At 40.8% G+C, this 22,480-nt stretch overlaps 1 protein-coding gene across 1 annotated transcript in view; it reads right to left on the reverse strand.

Moving 5' to 3' along the window:
• Nucleotides 1–4,149: 4,149 nt before the first annotated feature.
• CLDN16 (claudin 16) overlaps nt 4,150–22,480 on the reverse strand; it is a 39,595-nt gene continuing 21,264 nt past the window's right edge. The window contains exons 4-5 of the mRNA XM_077487545.1: nt 12,378–12,569; nt 4,150–8,661 (exon numbers count right to left, since the gene is read on the reverse strand). Of these exons, the coding sequence (XP_077343671.1) occupies nt 8,528–8,661; nt 12,378–12,569 (326 nt within the window). The 3' untranslated portion in view covers nt 4,150–8,527. The remainder of the gene's footprint in view (nt 8,662–12,377; nt 12,570–22,480) is intronic.

Consider the following 22,480-nt stretch of genomic DNA (forward strand, 5'->3'; position numbering starts at 1 on the left):
GGATGTAGGAGAATTCTGCAGAGTTTAAAACCTCCATTTGGCTCTCCTCAGCGTGGTCTAAAAGACTCTCTTCCCCACTTGGCATGGCATATCCTAAGTCTCTGAAATGCCTTGTGAGCCATTAGAGCAGTGTTTCTCAACCTTTTTACCTTTGAGGAACCCCTGCCAAAAAGTTTGAGCTCTCAAGGAACCCCTGAAATTATTTTCACATCTACAGCTCATGGAACATTGGTATGGTCAGCGAGCTGTTGATAACAAAAATTATTTGTACAAATAGCATTAAAGTATAAATATTAAAACATACTTATTTAATGTGAAACGTGTGCTTTCTTTTCCTGCAGAGCTGATCCAATTAAGGGGACATTACACAAGGCAGAGCACATTACTCTGCCCAGAGCTACATCACCAATCTTGTCTCCAAATATCACCCAAATCATCCTCTCCGCTCTTCTCAAGATCTCCTACTCTCAAGCTCTCTCGTCTCTTCCTTCCATGCTCATCTCCAGGATTTCTCCAGAGCCTCTCCCATCCTCTGGAACTCGCTATCTCCACCTGTCCAGCTATCCCCTACTCTTGCTACCTTCAGGCGATCCCTGAAAACTCATCTCTTCATCAAAGTCTATCATGTCTCCAACTAATCTTCTACCACTTCCATCAGCTCATTCCCCACAGTTACAAACTTGTGTAGCACCTGCCCCAACCTATTATATTGTAAGCTGTTCTGAGCAGAGCCCTCTTAATCCTCTTGTATTTTATTGTATTATAACTGTATTGTCTCCTTTTTATATTGTAAAGTGCTGCGTAAACTGTATCTTAAATTGGGTGTAGAAATGACCAACGACTGGAACTGACAGCAATCATGAGAAGGAAGTGTCACCAGGATCTCCAAAATTGGGTCCAAAATTTTAATCACATTGTATCAAAAAAATAAATAGAAGCAACGTTTCTGAGTTACACAGGACCCCTTCATCAGACATGATGAAGGGGTCCTGCGTGGCTCTGAAACATCCCTCTTATTTTTTTCTTGATATTATGTGATTAAAATTTTGGACCCATTTTTGGAGATCCTGGTGTGCTGGTGACACTTCCTTCTAATGATTACATGGGACAGGGCGCATTACATGGAACAGCGCACATGACGGGGGCATTACATGGGGCAGGGCACAACAGGGGACATTACATGAGGCAGGGCACATGGCAGGGGACATTACATGGGGCAGGGCACATGACAGGGGACATTACATGGGGCAGAGCACATTACATGGGACAGGAGACATGACAGAGGACCTTACATGGGACGGGGCACATTACATGGGGCAGAGCACATGAAAAAGCACATTACATGGGACAAGGCACATGACAGGAGACATTACATGGGGCAGGGCACATGATAGGGGACATCACTTGGGACAGGGCACATGACAGGGGACATTACATGGAACAGGGCACATTACCTGGAACGGGGCAGATTACATGGGACAGGACACATTACATGGAAGAGGGCACATGACAGGGCACATGACATGGGACAGGTCGCATGACAGGGGACATTACATGGAACAGGGCACATGACAGGGGACATTACATGGCACAGGGGACATTACATGGGGCAGGGGACAGGGGACCTTACATGGTACAGTCTGTTGGGCACATTGTGGGGGGATACAGCTGGGCAGACTTCAGTGCCGGCTTTCTTCTTCTGGTTTAAGAACTCATTTCATATTTCCTCCATTGGCGCGCTGTCTCCCCCGGCCCCGCCTATCCTGTCCACCCCGATGATGTCACATACAACCACTCGTGCAGGACAGGATGGGAGGAGTGGCAGGTGGGGACCAACGTGCTACAGCCAATAGGATGCCAGCCGCTTCCCTGTCTATCTCTGTCTGTGTCTGTGCAATCCTCCTGTCAGCTGCCTGCTACTGACAGTCAGATTGCTCCAGAACCCTTGGGGGCCTCTCGGGGAACCCTAGGGTTTCATGGAACCCCGGATGAGAACCACTGCATTAGAGGCTACAGCAGATGCAGCAGGAGTACATTGTGGAAGAAGGGGAAAATGTAGAAAGTGAGCAACGAGCAGCAGTGCAGGTCTTTTGCTGCTAACTTGTTTCATTGAGGTGCTGCTTACACTGAGCTTTGTGGGACAAAATTATCAGTTTTCTCATGCATTTAGTACCCAAATTGCTGGTACTTTTACCATAACTGATATGCTGCAAGCTGAGGTGCCATCAGCAGCAGATACATTAAAAAATGCCAATAATGCAGAGCCCTCTGTACAGCCCTGAGTAAAGCAGTGGCATCCACCCGTGGGGATTGCTGCTCCTTACACTTTTCTGCAAGCTGACCCTACCCCTGGACAAAATCCACCCTCAATGCTGTTCTGCCTCTCCACCTTAAACTTTCCTTCAATCCATTCCGTACCATTCTGCCACCTCATCATCTACCTCATCCTCATCTCTGAAGTATACTTTGAAGTAAGCTGAAGCTGCTAAAATGTCAGTGCCTCTTACTACTATATGCCTTCTGTTTCCAAACTGCTATGTGACTGAACTTTTTCTCTCATGTTCATAGTTCATGGAGCTATCTTCTTCATCCTTCTGAAACAATCCAGTAATTGTGTAATCACAATCATCCTATCTGCACCCCTCTGAAAGTAATTTCACTTTGTAACTAAGGAGGCGATTGTCCTGAAATTGGCACACACACCCGATAACCCCCTGTCAGATGAGAGTAGCCAATGATGTTTGGCTGGTGGGTACAGTGGATTGGTAGGTATAGGAATTAATACCAAGGTCATAGAAGTGAAGGAATTGTTATTACAGAAAAATCACCTTGAGAGAGGTATGTAGTGAGGGGTCATTGGGTAACAAAAAAAAAAGGTAATAGCAGACACAATGTGGTGGCTGCTTTCAAATATGACTTTTATTTTTAAACTTGAAATTCATTCGATATTTGCTATAAGCATATATATCTTATGCATCTTATCTTATCTTGCATGTCTGTTGGGTAGTTTTTAGTAATATACACACTGCTGCCTGCAGGTACTTATCATGTTATAGCTACCCAGGTCATATGCCGGCTTGCATTCATTTACATAAAATAAGAGTTACAATGTCCACTACTTGGAAAATGTTTATATCGGTGCATAAAACATGTTGCTTTTTTACTGACGCGTGGGCTGCCACTCATTCTTAATAGCATCCAAATGCAATCTCCCTGTTGCTGCATTTTAAAAGGTGTAGGGACCTTTTTCCTGCATTTCCCGCAGGTACAACAGCCCATTCAAGTGAGTGTATTAAGCCTTAATCATATTTCGGTGGTGCAAGAATTATTATTTTGTAACATGGGGGGGGGGGAATAATAAAATGTGACTGGGACTTCGTTACAGCTTTAGACAAACAAGATATTTGGGGGCACACCATAAAAAAATGCATAAAGATGGTGTTGCCATAAGACCATACAACAGAACAAAAATATTACAGTGTACACATGCAAAACTAACATTTACCTCCAGCAAGGCTTTTTAAAAACACCTGGACATTTTCAAAAAACATTATCAAAAAATATGGGGATTTGGTCACACCATATTGCTATAAGTTTGTCATGGTGGAGACCTCATGTTCTCCCATATAGAGGAGTATAGCTCCCATGGTTCAGAGAAGCAGTATCTCCCAATCTATGGATAGTGTAGGACCCACTAATCATGGGGTACTTTGTCGCAGTAAGTGGGCTTAAGCACCATATAGCAATATGGTGTGACCAAATCCCCATATTTTTAGATAATGTTTTTTGAAAATGTCTAGGTGTTTTTAAAAAGCCTTGCTGGAGGTAAATGTTAGTTTTGCATGTGTGCGCTGTAATATTTTTGTTCTATTTTGTTACAGCTTTGTCTCCACTGAACCTCAACCAGTTAGTTTTTACATTTTCATTTTCTAATGAAAGATAGAAGCTGATTGGTTGTTTTGGGCAATGGCACCAGCTGAGACCGTATCTCACCCCCCCCCCCTTTTCACAAATTCACCCCGATATGTCTGATGTGTGCAGCGGATTATGAACATTCCAAGGATTATTGGATTAAAACAGTTTACTTTTTTGTTTAACAAATTATCAATGGAAAAAATGAGAAAGGCTGACCACACAGAGACAAAGAAATGCTCTAATACTGGCAGGCTTTATTATTATACTATCAGGGAGTAGCTGTGTACTACATGATTAGTAACATCTTTCAAAATAGAACATATTTTGTTAATTCATCATCATACCTCCTGTCAAAAATGTACTTTTCAAAATATATACTGTATAGGCAGATTGGACTTCAGTTACTAAAGGCTATTATCAATTATTATTATTATAAAGGCTATTAAATGGGCTATTATCTTTGCAAGTTGCACTCTGCAAGTGAATATTCCCCAGATCTTAGTGAATGCAGTGAAATTTGCTTTGCAAAGACTAACCAATTACGTGCTAGGAAAATAAATACAAATGCATTGCACATGTTTGGATGATGGAAGTCAACAGAGCTTCATCTCATTCATCCAAGTGATACTAAACACAGACAGAAAATCTACCCCCAAAAAAATTTAAATTAAAATCACAGAAATTTCCTGACCTAATGACCTGCTCAGACATATGGGCCTTTTTACACGAGTCAATCAAAACACTCAAGAAGCAAAAGTGGTCAGATATATCTCCGAATCAAAATAAAAAACAAACATAGGATTAAACTACAAAAATTCCCCGATACGATCATTAAACGATCTGATAAAGGCGGAAACATAGTTTTGATGACTCACCATTAATATAAAAATATGTGCCTCAATGTACTTGACATTCCAACCTGGTAAAGACCTATCAATGACACACTAATACAGTAGTTGATTAAAGAATTTCAAGGACTACTGCTTACTGGGAGGGCCTGTAAAGATACTGTAGATTTTTGACTCTCAAGGTATGGGCGGTGGCTAGAAAGCGATTTGTGCGCCCTCACCATTACTCACCTTTTTGCCTGCTATGGGATTAAGGTCCTCCAGGACATGGTCCATGTGGGGCATTGCTCTCCTTCCGGGACTTAGCAGAGAAATATGGGCTTCCAAGGGGGATGTTATTTAGATACTATCACCTGCGGCATGCAACCAGAGCCCAATTTCCCCAACCTATAAATTTGAAAGCAGATCCTATTGAGGAAATCCTAGCACAGGAAACCTTTGAGAAAACGCTATCTACATTATATCTGGCACTACTAGGAGTGGACTCACCTAAAATGGAGGCATTATGGGTAAAGTGGCAGACTGACATTCCCAGCTTAGATAGGGAGACTTGGGAAGAATGTTTTGAGGAAGGCTCCAAACTCATGATATCCTCTAGAGATAAGTTAATGCAAACCAAATGTATTCACTGAGTTTAATACACGCCTGAGAGGTTGCATTGGATTTACCCTCATAGGTCACCAAGTTGCCCTAGATGCCACTCCTCTGAGAGTACCTATATGCACATGTTCTGGTCCTGCCCCAAGTTGGGAAATTCTGGGCAGAGGTTTTCGAAAGTGTTAATATCCGTCTGCAACTGTCACTTCTGGTCTCTCCCGAAAATGGCCTTGTTAGGTATACACGAAGATGACCAAAGGCCCCGATATACTAAGCTGCTCATCTCCCTTTGGATGTTTTACGCCAGAAAATAAATTTTAAAGAAATGGGCTTCTCCCTCCCCTCCAAGGATACACTCTTGGGAATCCTCTATTAATGCTGTACTACCTATGCACAAAATGACTTATACTAGTAGAGGCTGCCCACAGAAATTTGAAAGGATCTGGACACCCTGGATTGAGCAGTTTTAACTCTACTGGTGTGATCAGAGCTAGGCTATTACAGCCAGGTATATGCTTATAGAGATATAAGCATCTGATGTTTCCACACCCCCCTCCCCACAGTTTGGACAATGTATGCTGAATTGGATTGCTATATAAACAATAGTAGTCAATAATGTCGTGTGACTTGATGTGCAAATCTTACCCTGTTTGTTTTCTCTGCCTATTCTTGGAATTGTTTCTGGATAATTATTGTATGACTGTTTACTGTAATGCAATGTCTTCTCAATAAAGACCAACCTTGTTTGTTAAAGATACTGTAGATTTTATCAATATCAAAACCCCACGAATGCCTACTTTTTATACACTGCCTAAAACCCATAAAAGGCTGGACTATCCACCAGGAAGATCTATAGTTTCGGGAATAGGTTCCCTAACAGAAAATGGCAGAACATTCATAGATACATTCATAATGACCCATGTCCTTAGTCTACCTTCTTACATTCAAGACACAACCAATTTACTTAAACACATCGAGGGAGTCCAGATCCCTTTTGTGGCTATTGATATCGAGGCATTGAACTCGAGCATCCCCCATGAACAGGGCATCCGAATGGCTGGTACTTTCCTCATGGAACAGGACAAAAACATCTGGCCTCTAAATCTCTTTATTTTGAAATTGTTGGAATTTATTCTTACCAAAAACGACTTCACTTACATGGATCAAATGTACCTACAAACACAGGGTGTGGCTGTGGGCACCTCGTGTGCACCCTCATATGGCAACTTATTTCTAGGAGGATGGGAGAGAACAATCTTTGCAGATGAGACACTCCAACCCATCCTAGATCAAGTTCTCTGCTGGCACAGGTTCATTGATGATCTGTTCTTAATTTGGACAGGAACTGAAAGTACCCTAAAAGAATGTATTCAAATACTCAACAATAATGACTTTAACCTTCAATTTACCCTCAACTATGATTACAACATTTTTTTTGAAATTTTACAATTTTTAGATCTGAGAATTATCAAAGGCCCAAACGGCCTAATTAAAACAGACCTTAGGTACGCAGCATACCCTACATCCAAATGTCTGAGAGATGCAAAATTCGGCCGAATTTCGATTTGCTACAAAACGAATTGCACATGGCTACTAGATGCTTATAATAGACTCCTGAAAAAGCAGCTTTTGCTATGAAACTAGTAAAGGACATTTGCCAAGATGCATCATACTTTATACCCCACTTCAGCCTTGGGGATCATTTTTCATCCTATTGTTTGCACAATTGTTTGAAGCAGCATGTAAATCTGTAATTATCAACTGTATTTCTGTCAGTATGGTTTTGCTCCACCATGTTTTTATATTCTATATACTATTAAACAGTTTTTATACAAATTATATATACTTTTGTTTATGTCCTTGAGGTACCAAAATAGTCCAAACACCTTTCTCGCTTTGCAGCGGCACTTCTGTGGTTAACTCATTAACCCATTTCTATGATATATGGATGATGGGACCCATCCCTACCCTATAATATACCTTAAATTGAGGCAATACTGTTATTGATAAACTAAACACACAGTGTTTATTTTGCATTGTCCACTCTATTTTTGTGTATGGATGGTGGCACTGTAATTATTTAAAAAAACAAAGTATCTTTTTCCTAATCGAAACACAGCTATCACATGGCCCAGATCTTACCCAGCCTGTCTGTAGGGAAACATAAACAGGATGAACTTCTAGTCTTCTGCTGCTAGTCACATGTTCAAAAGAAAAAACCCGCCTTTGGAAAATTTAATAAATAATATCAATCAACCTTTTTAAATTGACATACAGATATATATTTTAAATTTTTATTAATTTGTGGAAATAACATGGTTTTAGCAGATTTCTGCCTGTCTCACCCCTCTAGCCTGTGTCTTAGAATAAGAGGGAGATGAAGCCTCTACATGTAATATCCCATCCCCATTGTGTTTACTTGGTTAGTGGGCATGGAGGAGGAGGAGGAGGGAGGAAATGGGCTGTCATTTACCACTGTGCATATGCCCACATGTGGGAACATTGAAGAAGGTGGAGATAGAGAACAGCAAGACCAACCAGGTTTTCTGCAGAATACAAAAAACAATTCCTATAGTGACTGAATGAGTATATGAGTTTCTTTTTGACGTGGGTTTAGTGACACTTTATGCTCTGGGGAAAAGTCCTTTGCAGAGTGCAGCTGCACATGCCCAGTGAACAGTCTATTTGCCTTTAGTAAATCAACCTCCATTCAGTTTCATAATACCTATGTCTATATGACCCTCCCGAGAACCCTCGGGTGCAGATTTCTGCCATCTGACATATCCCTGGCCTGCCCAGGTCTAAGCAATATTTACATTTTGCTTAGTGTCCATAGCATCGGCAGTTTTTTGCATGGATCAGCTCCAACCATTAAGAATGATGACTATGTTCATGTCCTGGCAGTGCAGGGAGGGGGGGGGGGGGCATATCAATGTGTTTACTACAATTTTCCATAATTGCTTTCCACTTTCAAGTAATTTTTCTTCACAACACAGTGCAATTATATTCCAAAATTAATCATAGATGTAAGTCAGGAGCAGACTATGATCTTCTCTCTTCAGTTTTCCAGATGCAGTAGACTGGTACCATATTGCTGTACGCTGGCCCGCCTGAGCATCATGCTGCTTTTAAAAGACCAATACATGACTAGTGAACCCGGCTGTCATTTATACCCGTGTACCCATAGCATACATCTTAGCAGTTTCTGTCAGTGGAGGAGAATAAAGCTTCCCCATTGAACTTCTTGCACGAAAATAATTCTTTTGAGAATAATATGATTGTTTTCTGTTGTATCTTCCTTCTGAAAAAAAAAATAATAATAAAAAAAAGAATTTATATACAGTCAAAAAGTGAACACATTATTTGTCCATTCAAGGGCTTCACACCTAAGGGTAAAACAAATCTTAATGCCTAAGCACAATTGTGCAACTTTGACATTTGTTAATAAAACGGTACATATCATCACAACTACTTTGTATATCCAGGTGGATTATACCTTGTTTTTTTCAGGACAAATTGGGCAGTAAATGGTTATGGATATCTCCTGATTTTCTTTATTATCAAAGGAATACTAGCCCAAAATAGTTTCAAAAAAATATATACCTGTATATTTCTTGTTACTACCATAACCTACCACCAAAAAAAAACCTGAAATAAATTCTGCTTCTGGCGATCACAGCGATACCACATATGTGTATGTTATTTGTTGTTTTGTACCTGTAGTACAGCCTAGAGTGCGCATTTTTTTTCATTTTTTTTTTTTGGTCATACCTAAAACACACTGGCATTAACTGACACTGATGCTAACTGAGGCTAATTTAAAGAAAACAAAAATCCCTACCCAAATTATACTGATGCTGACCTTGAACTTTGACCTTGATACTAACTCTGGCACTGCCCTAGATCAAACCTTGGTCTATGTATTTTTTATTTTATTTTATGTATTTCTCTCTGCAAGGAGAGAGAAAGATACATTATATTGTTACTCTCCATTCACAGAGAGAGAAAAACACAGGGGCGGGACCCAGAGTGACTGATCACTGTGGTAGCCAATCAGAGGCTACCACAGCCATTAGGCGACTCTGAATCAGGAGTTCTGGGTCCTGATCATTAGTACAGGGCCTGGGGCTCTCAGTGAGACCCAAGTCTATGTTCTCCCCCTCTGTGCAGTGGGGCCACATGTATGTGTTATGTCAGCAGGAAGGGGTTAAAGTCTATGTGAAGTCAACAACTTTTTTTTCTAGTTCTGAATTGAGTGGAGAAGGGTTAGAACTCCTGTTGAGTTTCAACTGTTATCTGAGGCTCCACTAGAGAAAGTATTATTTCTTTCTGCCCTGCTATCCAAGGGTTCACCAGGCAGTAAGTAAAGGAATATCTGCAACAGTGAAATTTTTATTTCTGTCTGTGTTGCTGTTGGATGGTTCTCCTCATTTCCTGTCTAGTATGTTGTCAGTAGGGCAGAAAGTGAAGATATAATATCTATAAGGCCTTGTTTAAACTTGAGAATGTTGCTGTAAAAACATTTGGCTGAGCTGAACAGGCACTTTAAGCTTGACGTTACGAAGGGCCACTCGCCAAAAGGTGAGGACTTCTCGATACTCCCATGTGCTTAAGCACCAAGCACTAGTGCTCTCACATGAGAGGTAGAGGAGTGAGTTAACTTCCTATACCCAGAAGTACCAATTATTAGTCATCTTGTTCAGCCAAGGTGGACAGCAGATCACTTCAAAAGAGCACTGCCAAAACAAAGATAGCAGGATTTGTAATTAACATGCTGTCTTGGCATCCTAAATGTCACAACAAACAAAACTGGCTGACTTGTGACAGAATATATTATAGGGCTATTATTTAATTCAGCATTATTCAGTGCAGTCATTGTAATTAGATGCCTCCCCATTTTTTTTTTTTTTAAGCAGAGACATAATTGCTTACTAGAAATGTGTAGAATGTTTAGGCATTTCTAAAACATGAGAGATTCTAAAAACCTGACAAAATTTTAAATCAATGCAACCATATTTACCTTTGCTACTTCTTACAGCTTGTCAAAAACAGCAATCATGCTGAAAGACATTTATCTTGGTAATGTTATATGGATTTTTGAAAAATAATCTTAGTAAACAAGATTCTAAACATTGACAGGAAACACTTTCCTGAACAGTTACAGAGAAATGGTGTAAATAATGCATGGGCGCGGGATATCAGCATGCTGTACATCAAATTCAGTCCAGCATTTATCAAGGCAATTGGTAGTACCAGTCGGTAATATTACAGAAGTATGAAGTCCACCATGACTTGTATATAAAGATATATATCAACACAGTTTGTATGTAAAATTATGCTTGAACATAACTCATACATGAAGATGTATTTCTATAGCTGTAAGCAACATGAAAATATGAAACATGTTTATTTAGTAAGTAATGATGTCAGCATTGATATCTGAAGATTATTGACGACACACCATAAATATATATTTTAAAAGTGTTGATATTACTTTAACATAAACTTAGTTACTTAAAGAGTAACTCTACTTTTTTAAGAACAAAAAAAACAATCCTCTCTGGGTGATCAATGTACAATGCAAGACTTTTAATAAACTTTGGAACAGATTCCAAACTTTTTCTGCTCTGAAGAAATAGCTGTATGTTTGACAATATCCTATGCAGACTCATTCTGAATGGGAGGGTCTGGTTCATTATACTCACCTTGTACACTCTCAGTGCTCTATAAAGAAAAGTTGCAGTGTCTGCATCCCTTTAGAAATAATTAACCCTTGGGGAGTATCTCACCAAAAATATTTTTTTAATTGCAGAGGATGCTCGGTGTTCTGTATACCAAAATAATCCTGCGGCTATTGTACAAAAACATTTTGAAATAAAACCATCCCTGTAAAAGAAAATCAAAAGGGAAACGAATACTCATTGTATTAATCTCCTGAATCTTCTGTGGCTCTCACTGGTTCCTCCTGCTGACCTCAACGCATTACAGAAGACAATAATGATGTGGAGGTCCAAAGGAGCAACCAATCAAAAACACTGGAGGACCACAGAGCCTGACAGTCCTGGAAGTGTCAGTTTCCCTTTAGATTTTTGCAGAAGATTATTTTCGGATTTAGGGAGTGTTCTATGCCACAGGCAGCAAGAAAACAAAATATTTACACTGTTCTTTTACAAGTATAGTTTAATTTCAAAACCACCTTCAGAGTCACATTGGAAAAGTCACATAGGACATTGTGATGAAATTCCTAACAACCAATACATGAAAAACATCTGCATAATACATCTGGATATAAGGGTATTGACAATCTGTTTTTGTTTTAAACCTAGCAGTTTTTGTTAGCAAACCTGGTGGTTGCTATTACTGACCTTCTCCAGAAAATTCTAGTTGTTTGGCTGTTGCTGATCCCCTAGCTTTCTAAATTACTGAACAAAAATAAGAATGTAGATGTAGACTATGAACAAAAAACCCACAAGTCCTAATCTACATACTTGTTCTGGATCAATAATTCAAGAAAATAAAGTCAAATAAGGGAAACTTGACAGTCGGGGAACTAGCAGGAGAATAGCAATAATAGCCTCCATTTTTATTTGATGAGAGGTTTCCTTTGTGATGTGATTATTATAATATAAAACGTAAAGCCAAATCCAAAGTTCGAATGTTAATGGAGTTACTTTATAATTAATTTTTGCTCCTTGTTGAGTTTCCCTTAATAATTAATATTGGGTAACATGTGGCTCACAAGTTATTACAAACAGCTATTTTCATCATTATCATCACCTTCTATTAAAACTGTTGGAATCTCCAGTGCCAGAGAGTCAGGCCTATGGTGGCAACGTTATTTGAAAATGGTTTGTTATAATAACTCTTGTTATAATAACTCTTACTTAAAATGGATAGGTCCTTTTAATAGACAGATACAATTTGATTTTAAAACCAATTATTTGAAACACATTTCCAACAAAACAAAGTATGTAAAACAAAAGAATGTATAAAAATTGAACTTAAAATTATGTTCACCTTGAAAAAGATAATGACAAGATATGAGCAGAGCACCACATAAAAAACATCCCAATGATCCAATCATTCCAAGCCAGCAAGACCAACCAAACTTGTACTGGATTCCAAGGAAAACATTGTGCAGTTCTAAGCTTGAGCGTTCCACATAAACATCAATCGCATACCACACTGAGCCAATGATCCCAGGAACACCTGATGGAACAAGCACAGAGATCATTTCTATTTAATATCAACCTATATTACTGATAGTCTATCATTTTATACCCATCATTTTTGATAAAGATGAAATTTTGGTGAGCAACATACTCTTAATATAAATGTTTCAGTCAGGGTTTTAGGGTTTTGTTGTAATACCATGTTCTTAGCATCTTCTTAATAATGAAACTGATGCTCAAATTTGCACCAACATCTGATTTTCTCTTGTTAGCCCTTTAACCACTATCAGATTATTCTTAATATCCCCTTCCCTACATCAGATTATCCTTAATACCATCTTCTGCAACACCATATTATTCTTTTTACTCCCTTCTACACCATCATATTATCGCTATTTTCCCTCTTTAGCCATCATCAGATTAGGCCTATTACTCCCTTCCCTACTTATCTTTATTACAATATTCTACACCAGACATGTGGTGGCCCCAGTCCCTGTTTCATCTGGCCTGGCCGCAGTCCTGCCATTTAGGAGCCTGATCATCTGCCCTCACTGCTGTCATCCTTATGGAGTTGTTATCTGTGGCTGGACAGCTCTGCATGGGCAGCAGGAGGATGACATCGGAGGCAGTACATTTCCGGATGGAGGGCAGTAGCTGCCAAGTTATCTAGCAGGTGTGTGCCTCCTGCCTCTCGCCACCCAGGTGGAGCTGTTCTGCCTCCGATGTCAGCTATAGATGTGCCTTCCGCCCTGTGTAGGTAGGACATCAAAGAGAGCTGTCACTACTGGTAAGGATGTGTGGGAAGCCAAGGATGATGTGAAAAGGGGCCAAGGCAGGAATCTGGAGGGGGGGGGGTTAAAGGGGAGAGCTGAGGACAGGAATGTAAAGAAGGGGGGTGTGGGGACAGGTGTGTAAAGGGGGGGTGTGAGGACAGGGATGTAGGGTGGGGGTGAGAACAGGAACGTAAAGGTGGCTGTGGACAGGAATGTAAAGGGGAGGGGAGCACAGGAATGTGAAGGAGAAGAGGGTGATACAAAGTTTGGGGTGGATGATAACAGCGATGTGAGGGGGGTGATATGAAGAGGAGCTAAGGACAGTAATGGGAAGGAGGGGGCTGATATAAAGGGGGCAGAGAACAGGAATGTGATGGGGAGGTGATATGATGAGGGAGTGATGTGAGAGGGGTTAAAGACACTGCTGTAAAGGGGTCAATGTGAAGGGGGCTGTGATGTAGGTGCAGAGGGGCTAAGAACACTGTTCTGATGTGAAATATCTGAGGCTAGGTTTGTATCAGTGTTACCTGTGGTCTGTGTGTAGGCTGTTTTACATGCAGAAACACAGAAAAATTGCACTACCCCAAGCTATTTTGGCGGTCATTACCCATTCATTAACCCATCTAGACCATCATATTATCATTATTACCCCCCTTTTAGCCACAATCAGTTTATCCCTATTACCCCTTCCCTATATCTGATGATCCCTATTACCCTTTTCTACACCAGAATATTATCCTTGTTACACCCATCTACAACATCATATTATTCCTATTGACCCCCTCATTGCTCCTCATTTCTCACCATCAACCTATCCCTATTACCGCCCCACAATCATATTATCCCTATATGGGGAAGTTGAGGGTCACCCGTCCACATACAGGTAGCAGAAGCGAGTATCAGCTGTCATTTAAGCAAGGTAATAAGGTAAATATTTCATGATGTATGAATGATTACAGAGCTGCATTAATTTGTGCCTTTTATATATGACTAGAGTTTAACTTTCACTGCTGCAAAAAATAATCAGGTCTCTTGTTGTGCTAGACAGGGCTCATGCAGCAGAGCTGCACAATTTTCAAAATTTCCTAGAGAGAAGTACAAACCCTTTATATTTTCAGGGACAAAGTTGATGATTGCTTACATTAACCCTTTGACGTTCTGCTCCACCGTTTGGTAGAGCACATTTTGAGTCACGCTAACTCATTGAAAAATGTGGACTTTAAAGGGTTAAGGTTTTCTGATGTAATTATTGCTGCACCAAAATATCACATGCAAACTTTTTGAACCTTTACCCTTCTACAAAAAAAACCATGACAATTTTCAATAAAAAATGTTTCATTTCCAATAATTTTTATTGTTAAATTTCAGATAGTGCATATCAAACAAATACACGTGTCTAAGAGCGAGAATGATTATCCATCAGAATCAACCAATGAAAGCATTCAAAACAGGAAGAGGCCTGAGAATAGGCCTTTACGCCTATCCCCCCCCCCCCCCTCTTTAAATGGTAGAATTCCCAGGCTCCCGATAACCAGTCTGGGGTGCAGTAGAGGAATAAAAAGAAAGGAAGAATTGAAAAGTAAAGGGTAAGTAAGGTGTTTGGTGCGATGATGATGCTCCAAGCTTGGACTCCAGAAGCGCCTTCAGACTCTACAAGTACCCTATCAGGTAGTCCAATGTTCCCAAATCTTTTCAAACTGTGCAATTTTATCATTGAGGATGGCTGAGAGTTTCTTGTTGATCATTATGCAGGATAGCTTGGCCTTAATCAGGTCTAACAGTAAGACGAGGGGGACCTCTACAACTTAGCTATCGCAATGTGGGCTGCCAAAAAGAGGTCAATTTACACACGCATTGTGAAGCTTTTAAAATTGGGCGACCCAGCAGAGCCTCTTGTGGATTCTTTTTATGGTTTATGCCCGTTAACAAGTAGAGAAAATTGTATACCCTTATCCAGAATCTTCAGACTTTTGGGCAATTCCACCAAATATGGAGGAATGACCATTCAAAAGATTTTCAGTAGATAGATACCCTAATATTTACCATTTTTGTTTAGAGAAACCTTGTCATGTTTTAAAATGTTAATTCAAGTACATAGTTGTAAAGAAGAGGACTCATACTTACCTTTCCTGTCCTCACACTGTTCAATGCTGCTCTGTTGCAAAGAGTCCCCAAAATCAGCTGGGAAACTGGCACTTGCATGGGTGTTGATTTCCATGGTCCCCCACAACTCTCACTGGCTCCTCCCTCTGACCTTACATTCTGCGGAAGTGAGTATATTTTTGAGGTTAGAGGGTAGGAACCAGTGAAACTCCTAGAACAGTTGGTTTCCCAGGGGAAATGTGCTTTGCAGGAGTAGTGTTGAGCAGGACAAGTAGCGGGAAAGGTAAGTATGTGCCCTCTTCTCTATAGGTATATGCTTGGATAATATTTTAGAATGTGACATGGTCTCTTGGAAAAATAAATTTGGATTAGAACCTTTTTTTAATGTAACAGAATTACTTTAACAGTTTTGTCAAATAATGAAATGGCTTCCAGTGAGCTTTATATGCTAGAACTGAATTTTAATCCCAGTCCAACATTTAGTGGAACCTTTGATCTGCAAATCATAAATAGGCACAGTTACCTTTGAAAGTAAAATAAATATGTTATATGTCTTATTAAAACTCATCAGAAAATGAAAACAAAGTGTCCATATTTTCTATGAGCTTTCATACCAGTTTAAGAGAATCCCTGTAGAACAATCTGTGATTTTTTGAAGAATATCATATGCAAAATATGAAAAGGTTGCCATAACTTCCTAGAATATACTTCTTTAAAGGGGCTTTAAAAGATCCTTATATTTAAAGTTCCAAGTAAAATTTGATCTTTCTCAACTGCAAATCTCCAGAGAAATGTATGAAAAAAAGATTTTTTTCCTACATTTACTTTTCTAACCAGCTGCGACTGAAGAAATAAATTGTTCATAATAAAGTATTCACTTCCAGCTCTCTTCTTTAACTATTACCCTAGAGTGAAATGTGTTCCTATTTATTGTGATGTAAGACGTTGGGCATGTTTATCATGAAAAATATATGAATTGTCTTAGGCTACATGTGCAGCAGGTGTTAGTGAGTGGAGCAATTGTAATGCATGTAGAGCACGTGCAAAGCAATTCCTTTAGGCGATAATGTGTAATTAAAATGATATTAAATGCAGAACAAATGTAAAACAACTATCCTGAGACATCATAAATGTGCAAAGAATTCTGTAAAGAGCTGAAGGTTTTTTACATGTTATACAGCCAAATCTGCGCATCTACTTTAATTTGAAAGAGCCAGTTCTGTAAGGATAGGCTCAGTTATCAGTAGTTATAGTATATGGACTATAATTTATGCATTTGTTCCTAAAAGCTTTAACCACATTTATTTTATTAAATTAACCTGTACTTTGCACAGTTACGCAATAGTAAATACTCCCCTGCCTAACTAATTCATTGGAAGGGCTCCCTTGAACTCTTGTGCAAGGTTTAACTGCCTGAAAATGACAGGGGGCTATGCACATTCATTGTCCCCCCCCCCCCCCACCACCACCACTTGTGCCTAGTACATTTGTACAGGATAGGAGGGAGTTTCAAGTGTCCCCCATACCTAGAAGTATTGTGTGTATCTCAAGACTTACATACAGGGCAGGAGAGTTGGTGCAAGGAAAGTAAGTACATGTTGCCTATATTAAAGGTTGGTGCTAACTCAGATATACGAATCATTTAGCACATAGTAAATATCCATACAAAGCAGTGATAATAATTAAAAATAAAAATGTGAAAGTCCACAGTAAACAAGAGGGAGTCCAAACAGCAAGAAAGAAAGGTCGGTAAAGTGACAGATTCTCTTAAATATCCGTGCTTCACCACACTCATGTAGGAGAAATCCAAACTCACCAGACAAGTAAATAATAGGAGATTCCCTGTATTCAGATCCTTTAGGAGGTGAATTGCATCCCTTGGATGTATTCTTGTATTCATGGTGATTTAAAGGACACCGAGTGTTCACATTGGCTCAGGGCAGAACTACAGAGTGTAGCTGTGGAGTGGAGAAAGCTTTCTCCAGGTTTTGGTATACCTGGATGGGGCTCTGTAGTTGGGAGATTCATTAGTGTCTTGAATGAGACAAAATCTCCAACCCTGTGTCCAGGTTTTGTGGAGGACCAGCAAGATGTGTGCTTAGGTGAGCACACTCCTTATAATGAAGGTATGGGAATAACTCATGGCTCCTAGTTGGAGACATCTCCACCCAAAAAAGAATGGAGGTCTCAAGGAGTCAGAGGCTGCAGGTGGCAGCCAGAGCACGTGTGCGTGTGTGTGTGTGTATACTGTATATATACAAGAGGCAGTAAACGGCCTGAGGACTAGGGCCAGAGAGGAGCTGTGGGTGCTAGAGTAAAGCTGTCCACACTGAACAATCCTGTGGTCTGTGTGACCAGCATAAAGAGCAGAGGTACTGCTAAAGAGAGAGCCAGGTGGGCTAGCATTTTCTGTTTGGGAATTTACTGGAGAAAAACACCTGCATGGGAAACCTTTATGTTACTGACTTTTTATTTGACTTTTAATAAAAATAGGCTACCAGGGCCTTAAAATATAGTTCCTGACTACAGTGAATAACTAGAAAACGCATCTACCACTAGAGCTAATGGTCCCCCATGTTACAAGTGGTTGTCGGATGCGGGCACAAGATGGTGGAATTCAGGTCCTTGCTCCACAGTGAGTTCATGTCAGGAACTACTGTGGTTGTGTGTGGAAGTGCAGCCAGGCAAAAGGCATGTGTGCGTGTTACAGATGGTGTATCTGTGAAAGGAGAGACATTTTTTCTGCTGTGAACTGTGTGTGCAAGACCGCAAGGATGGGCTGTCCAAAGCAGATAAAGGGGGCAATCACTGCTGAAGCAAGGGAAAGGCTACCATGGCTGGAGGGTATTTCACCACATGCTCCAGCCAAGCCAGAAAATTCATCCATGTGTGAATCAACTGTGGACTGGTGTAAATTAGTCATGTCACCCTTTAGGTAAAGGGGAAGTAAAAGAGGACGTTGCCCCTGGCAGACTGAATCCAAAGGTGCCACAGGTGCCACAGGCAAGGAGGCCTCTGAACTGCATGCGTTGTAGCAAATGGGAACATGCTGTTGCCCAGTGCTCCTGGTCACCGGAATGTTCTTGGAGTAACCAAGCTAGACGGCAGGTTGATCAATCCTGGTACTCACCTGCCAAGGAATGTTATCAGTGGAGTCCCAGGGAGAGGGATCAAGTAATCAAGAGTAGCCAATGAAAAGCCCATGGCCGAGAGTTGTATCCCATGTTAGTGGAGAAAAGCCAGTGTGTTCCTAAAGAGTACAGAGCTGCAGTTACCCCTAGCAACCGGGAACCCATATGTTTTTGCAGAGACTACCGGAGTGTCAAGAAGGGCTGCAGTGGCACCCTGCGACCATATGGGGGAATCCAATTGTACCACAGGTAACAGACAGCGTACTCAAGTGAAAGCTTTAATGGCAGCTATAGGATCCGGTAAGACTGATGCAGTTTTTTTGGGTCTGATCCCAGTGAAGTGGGAGTGTATTCAGTGGGGGGAGATCTTCACTACATAGAAAAATGGACTTGCTGCAGTGTACTACCAAGAGCAGTGGAGAGACATAGGTTAAAACCCAGCTTGCAGCAAGGTCAATGACTGAAAAAGGCATATGGACTCTGTATGCATCTAAGGTAATCCAGCAGAGTGCTGGGAGAGATGTGCTAGGGGTGGCCAAAGCAGTCTGTTTGCCATGTTCCCTAGTGACAGTAACAGGTGTTCACAGTGTTGCAGCGGAGGGTTTCCCAGGTCAGCTATGGAGCCGCCCCAGTGGGCAAAAGAATTCCTCTGGAGAGGAAGGGTTGTGTGCTAAGCAGCACACCGGGTGCAGTGCGTTATGTCCAAAAACAACCTGCTAAAGCTTATAACACTGCTACATCTATGAAAACTGATGATAGAGATATTGCTGATGGTACATGTGCTTATGTTGATGATGTGTTTACTAATAATGAGGAAAGGGGGTGTCTCCCTAGGCAACCAGAGGCTGAGCCACAGTGTTGTCCATGGAAATTTCTAGGGGGCACCATATGTTGGAGCCAGAGATTGTCCAGGACAGCCCCGATATTTCTCTGGTGGAACAGACTGCACTATGCTGTGAGAGTTTTGTGAGCAGTCCACTCACTCTATGGGTAACCCAGTTAGTAAGGAGTTAAGACAGCAGGCCAAAGCTGAAAGTACACAGCTGAGTATTTTGTAAGCGCCCCCAGGGCAAGCTGGCCAAAATGGCGTATTGCAGCCTGCCTGGATTGATGATGCATCATCTACATTAAAACAATGTTGTCAAAATGTGATTTATATAGAACTGAGAAAGGTACTGTTTGTGCTGCAGAATCCCAGGTGCCTCCTAAAGCAGATGAGGAGGTGCTACAGAGCACTCATAATGGAAGCACAATGGATTAGGACAGTTGGGCCAAACAATTGCTAGCTATGCCGGACAAGGCTATGTTAGGCGACAGGGGTGTGGACATAACAATTCCTATGCTAGACAGAGGAATCGTAGAGCTGCCAGTGGTTGGGGGTGCGCTGGAACAGATAAGGGCGCATGCATAGCAGATAGCTGTCCACAGCCCAGCCATTGAATGTCAAGTATCAAGGTGACATTGTAACAAATGTTGACTTGCAGAGGCTCGTTGTTGAGTTAGCGGGGATAAGGGGGAGGCAGACATCTGATAGCACTCCGGGGGAGCATGAGGCTGTGATGGGTACCTCCAGTGAGGTGGAGGCCCCTTTGAATGCCTCGGCCTCTCAAGCTGTAGTGAATGAGCACCTCCATGTCTCTGATAAAGGAAAGGTCCCTAAAAAGGTTTTGCATATTGATGTGAAGTGTTTAGAAATGACAGATATACTAGTGGAACTGCTTGAACTGGTGAAAGCACACTCCTTTTTTTGTTTACAAAAGTTTTATTTGAAAAAAAAACAGGAATATAACAGGTAAATAGTACAAAGCAATACACATATATATCCAGGAGATGTACTACGACAATAGGACAAGGTACACATAGTTAACACTTGCAAAGTAGTATGGTACAATGTAGACACAAGATGCCAAAAGAGTGAAAGATATAATGTCGTCATTCATTTATAATGAGTTGTTGGTATAAAATGAGTACGTAGCAGGAGCCTACATACAAATGAGAGAGCGTACATGGGAGGCTGCAGGATAAGGAACACAACATCAGAGTGTTCAGTTTATGGTATGGACCAGTAGTTCATTTTTTTATGGAAGGATGACATTGTGTCTGAAAGTGTGTGGTGGATTCTCTCAGATAACTGGAGAGTTTCCATTCTGGACAACACTTGGGACCAAGGTAAGTTGTGGGTTTTCCAGTTAAAGGCAATCATCCATTGAATAGAGCTGATTAGCGAATGGAGTAATCTATTGCATGGTGGTGGAATGTCCGGAATATTAGCATATAATATGCATATTAGTGGTGAAAGAGAGATTTTCATTTTGGTTGAAGATTCCATTTTTTTTACTACAGCCTGCCATATAGGCTCAAGGAGTCTACAACTCCATAAAATGTGAAGGTAGTTGCCTTCGTCTGAACATCCTCTGAAGCAAGCTGGGGAAACTGAGGGGTAGAAAGAATGAAGTCATATACCATCTATTAAAGTGGAAGTAAACTCCCCTATCGTTTTCAGCCAAGGATGCTGCCATCTTTGCCTCTGTTTAATCTTCAACTGCTATGGTGCTGCACATGTGATTCGTTATGACACCAGCCATTGGATGGTTTGATAGTTTGGCTGAGAGCACAGCCAATGTGCAGTTAGCATTCCCAGCATGCCTTTTTTTTTAACCGTTTAAATCCATGGGTTTACTTCCACTTTAACCAGTTTCAATGGGGATACTCTGAAAGCTGCAGCTCGGTTACTTTTGCGTAAATTATCAATCATCCTATACCTAGATTCCAAAGAGAGAGAAAGGTGCAAGTCAGTCTCCCATCAAAGTAAAATGGTTGGTTTTTCTGGGAGATGTAAGCAATTTAAAGAGTTATATATTAATGAGATTAGTCTGCTATCTCTGGGGGAATTCGTGAAAATTTGTTCAAAAAGGGTACAAGGAGGAATAACAGACAAAGAAAAGTGTTTGGCGAAAAAAAACCTTTGATCAGAAGGTATTGAGGAAGCTCAGAAGATGGGAGATTATATTGAGATTGTAATGTAGTGAAAGAGACAAAATTTGATTTTATTACTACTGATTTAAGTGTAGTTAAGCCTTTTTGAATACAGTTATGGAACAGTGTGTTTTCCGGGTAAGCAGGAGGGAAAATGGGGTCCCCTAGATATGGAGCTAATGGGGGGTATCTGAAATTAGATTATATTGATTTTTGATTCTGTTCCATAGTTGTATAGAGTGAGCTAGTATCAAGTTTTTCCTAATCAGTGTGTGATAGATTCGTGTGTTGGTCCAAAGTATGCCTTTTAGGTAAAGAGGGGATACGGAGGAGGATTCAAACCTGAGCCATGATCCTACCCAAGAGAGAGTGCAAGAGAGAGAGAATGTTTGTGGAATAATTTATAGGTAAAGCAGAGCATTTACTGGCGTTGATAAATAATCCTGATAGTTTATGGAAGGAGTTTAGTTCAGCAAGGAGATTTGGAATTGAAATTAGGGGGTCAGTTAGGAACAGCAGAGTATTATCTGCATATAGACTAAGTTTGAATTGATCAGGGCCTTTGCGGTAACCTTTTATATTGAGGTTTTGTTTAATGGCCTGAGCGAGCGGTTCTATTGCAAGTGTAAATAGGAGAGGGGAAAGGGGGCAGCCCTGTCTCGTTCCTCTGCTCAAAGGAAAAAAAAATCGGAGTTATTGCCTGGGATTTTGGTGAAAACACATTCCTTGTCTACCTGGGAGCCTCCATTACAGTTGGATGTGGTGGTACCAATGGGTGGGGCCAGGTACTATAAGCTGTGCCAGGCAACATTAATAACCAGTGGAACTGGTTGGTTCAGTGCTTTTTAACAGTGTGGCAAGTGATTTCCCGGTTCCCTGTGAGGGTGCTTCCAGATACCGTTCAGTACGCTCTGGAGAGCTACTGGAGACATTAGGAGTGTCTCCGCCTTTTCCGGTGATGGCCA

Source organism: Lithobates pipiens, unplaced genomic scaffold, assembly GCF_037356315.1.
Source record: "Lithobates pipiens isolate NorthernLeopardFrog02 unplaced genomic scaffold, aLitPip1_a1.2 Scaffold_18, whole genome shotgun sequence".
In the NCBI taxonomy this organism is placed as follows: Eukaryota; Metazoa; Chordata; class Amphibia; order Anura; family Ranidae; genus Lithobates; species Lithobates pipiens.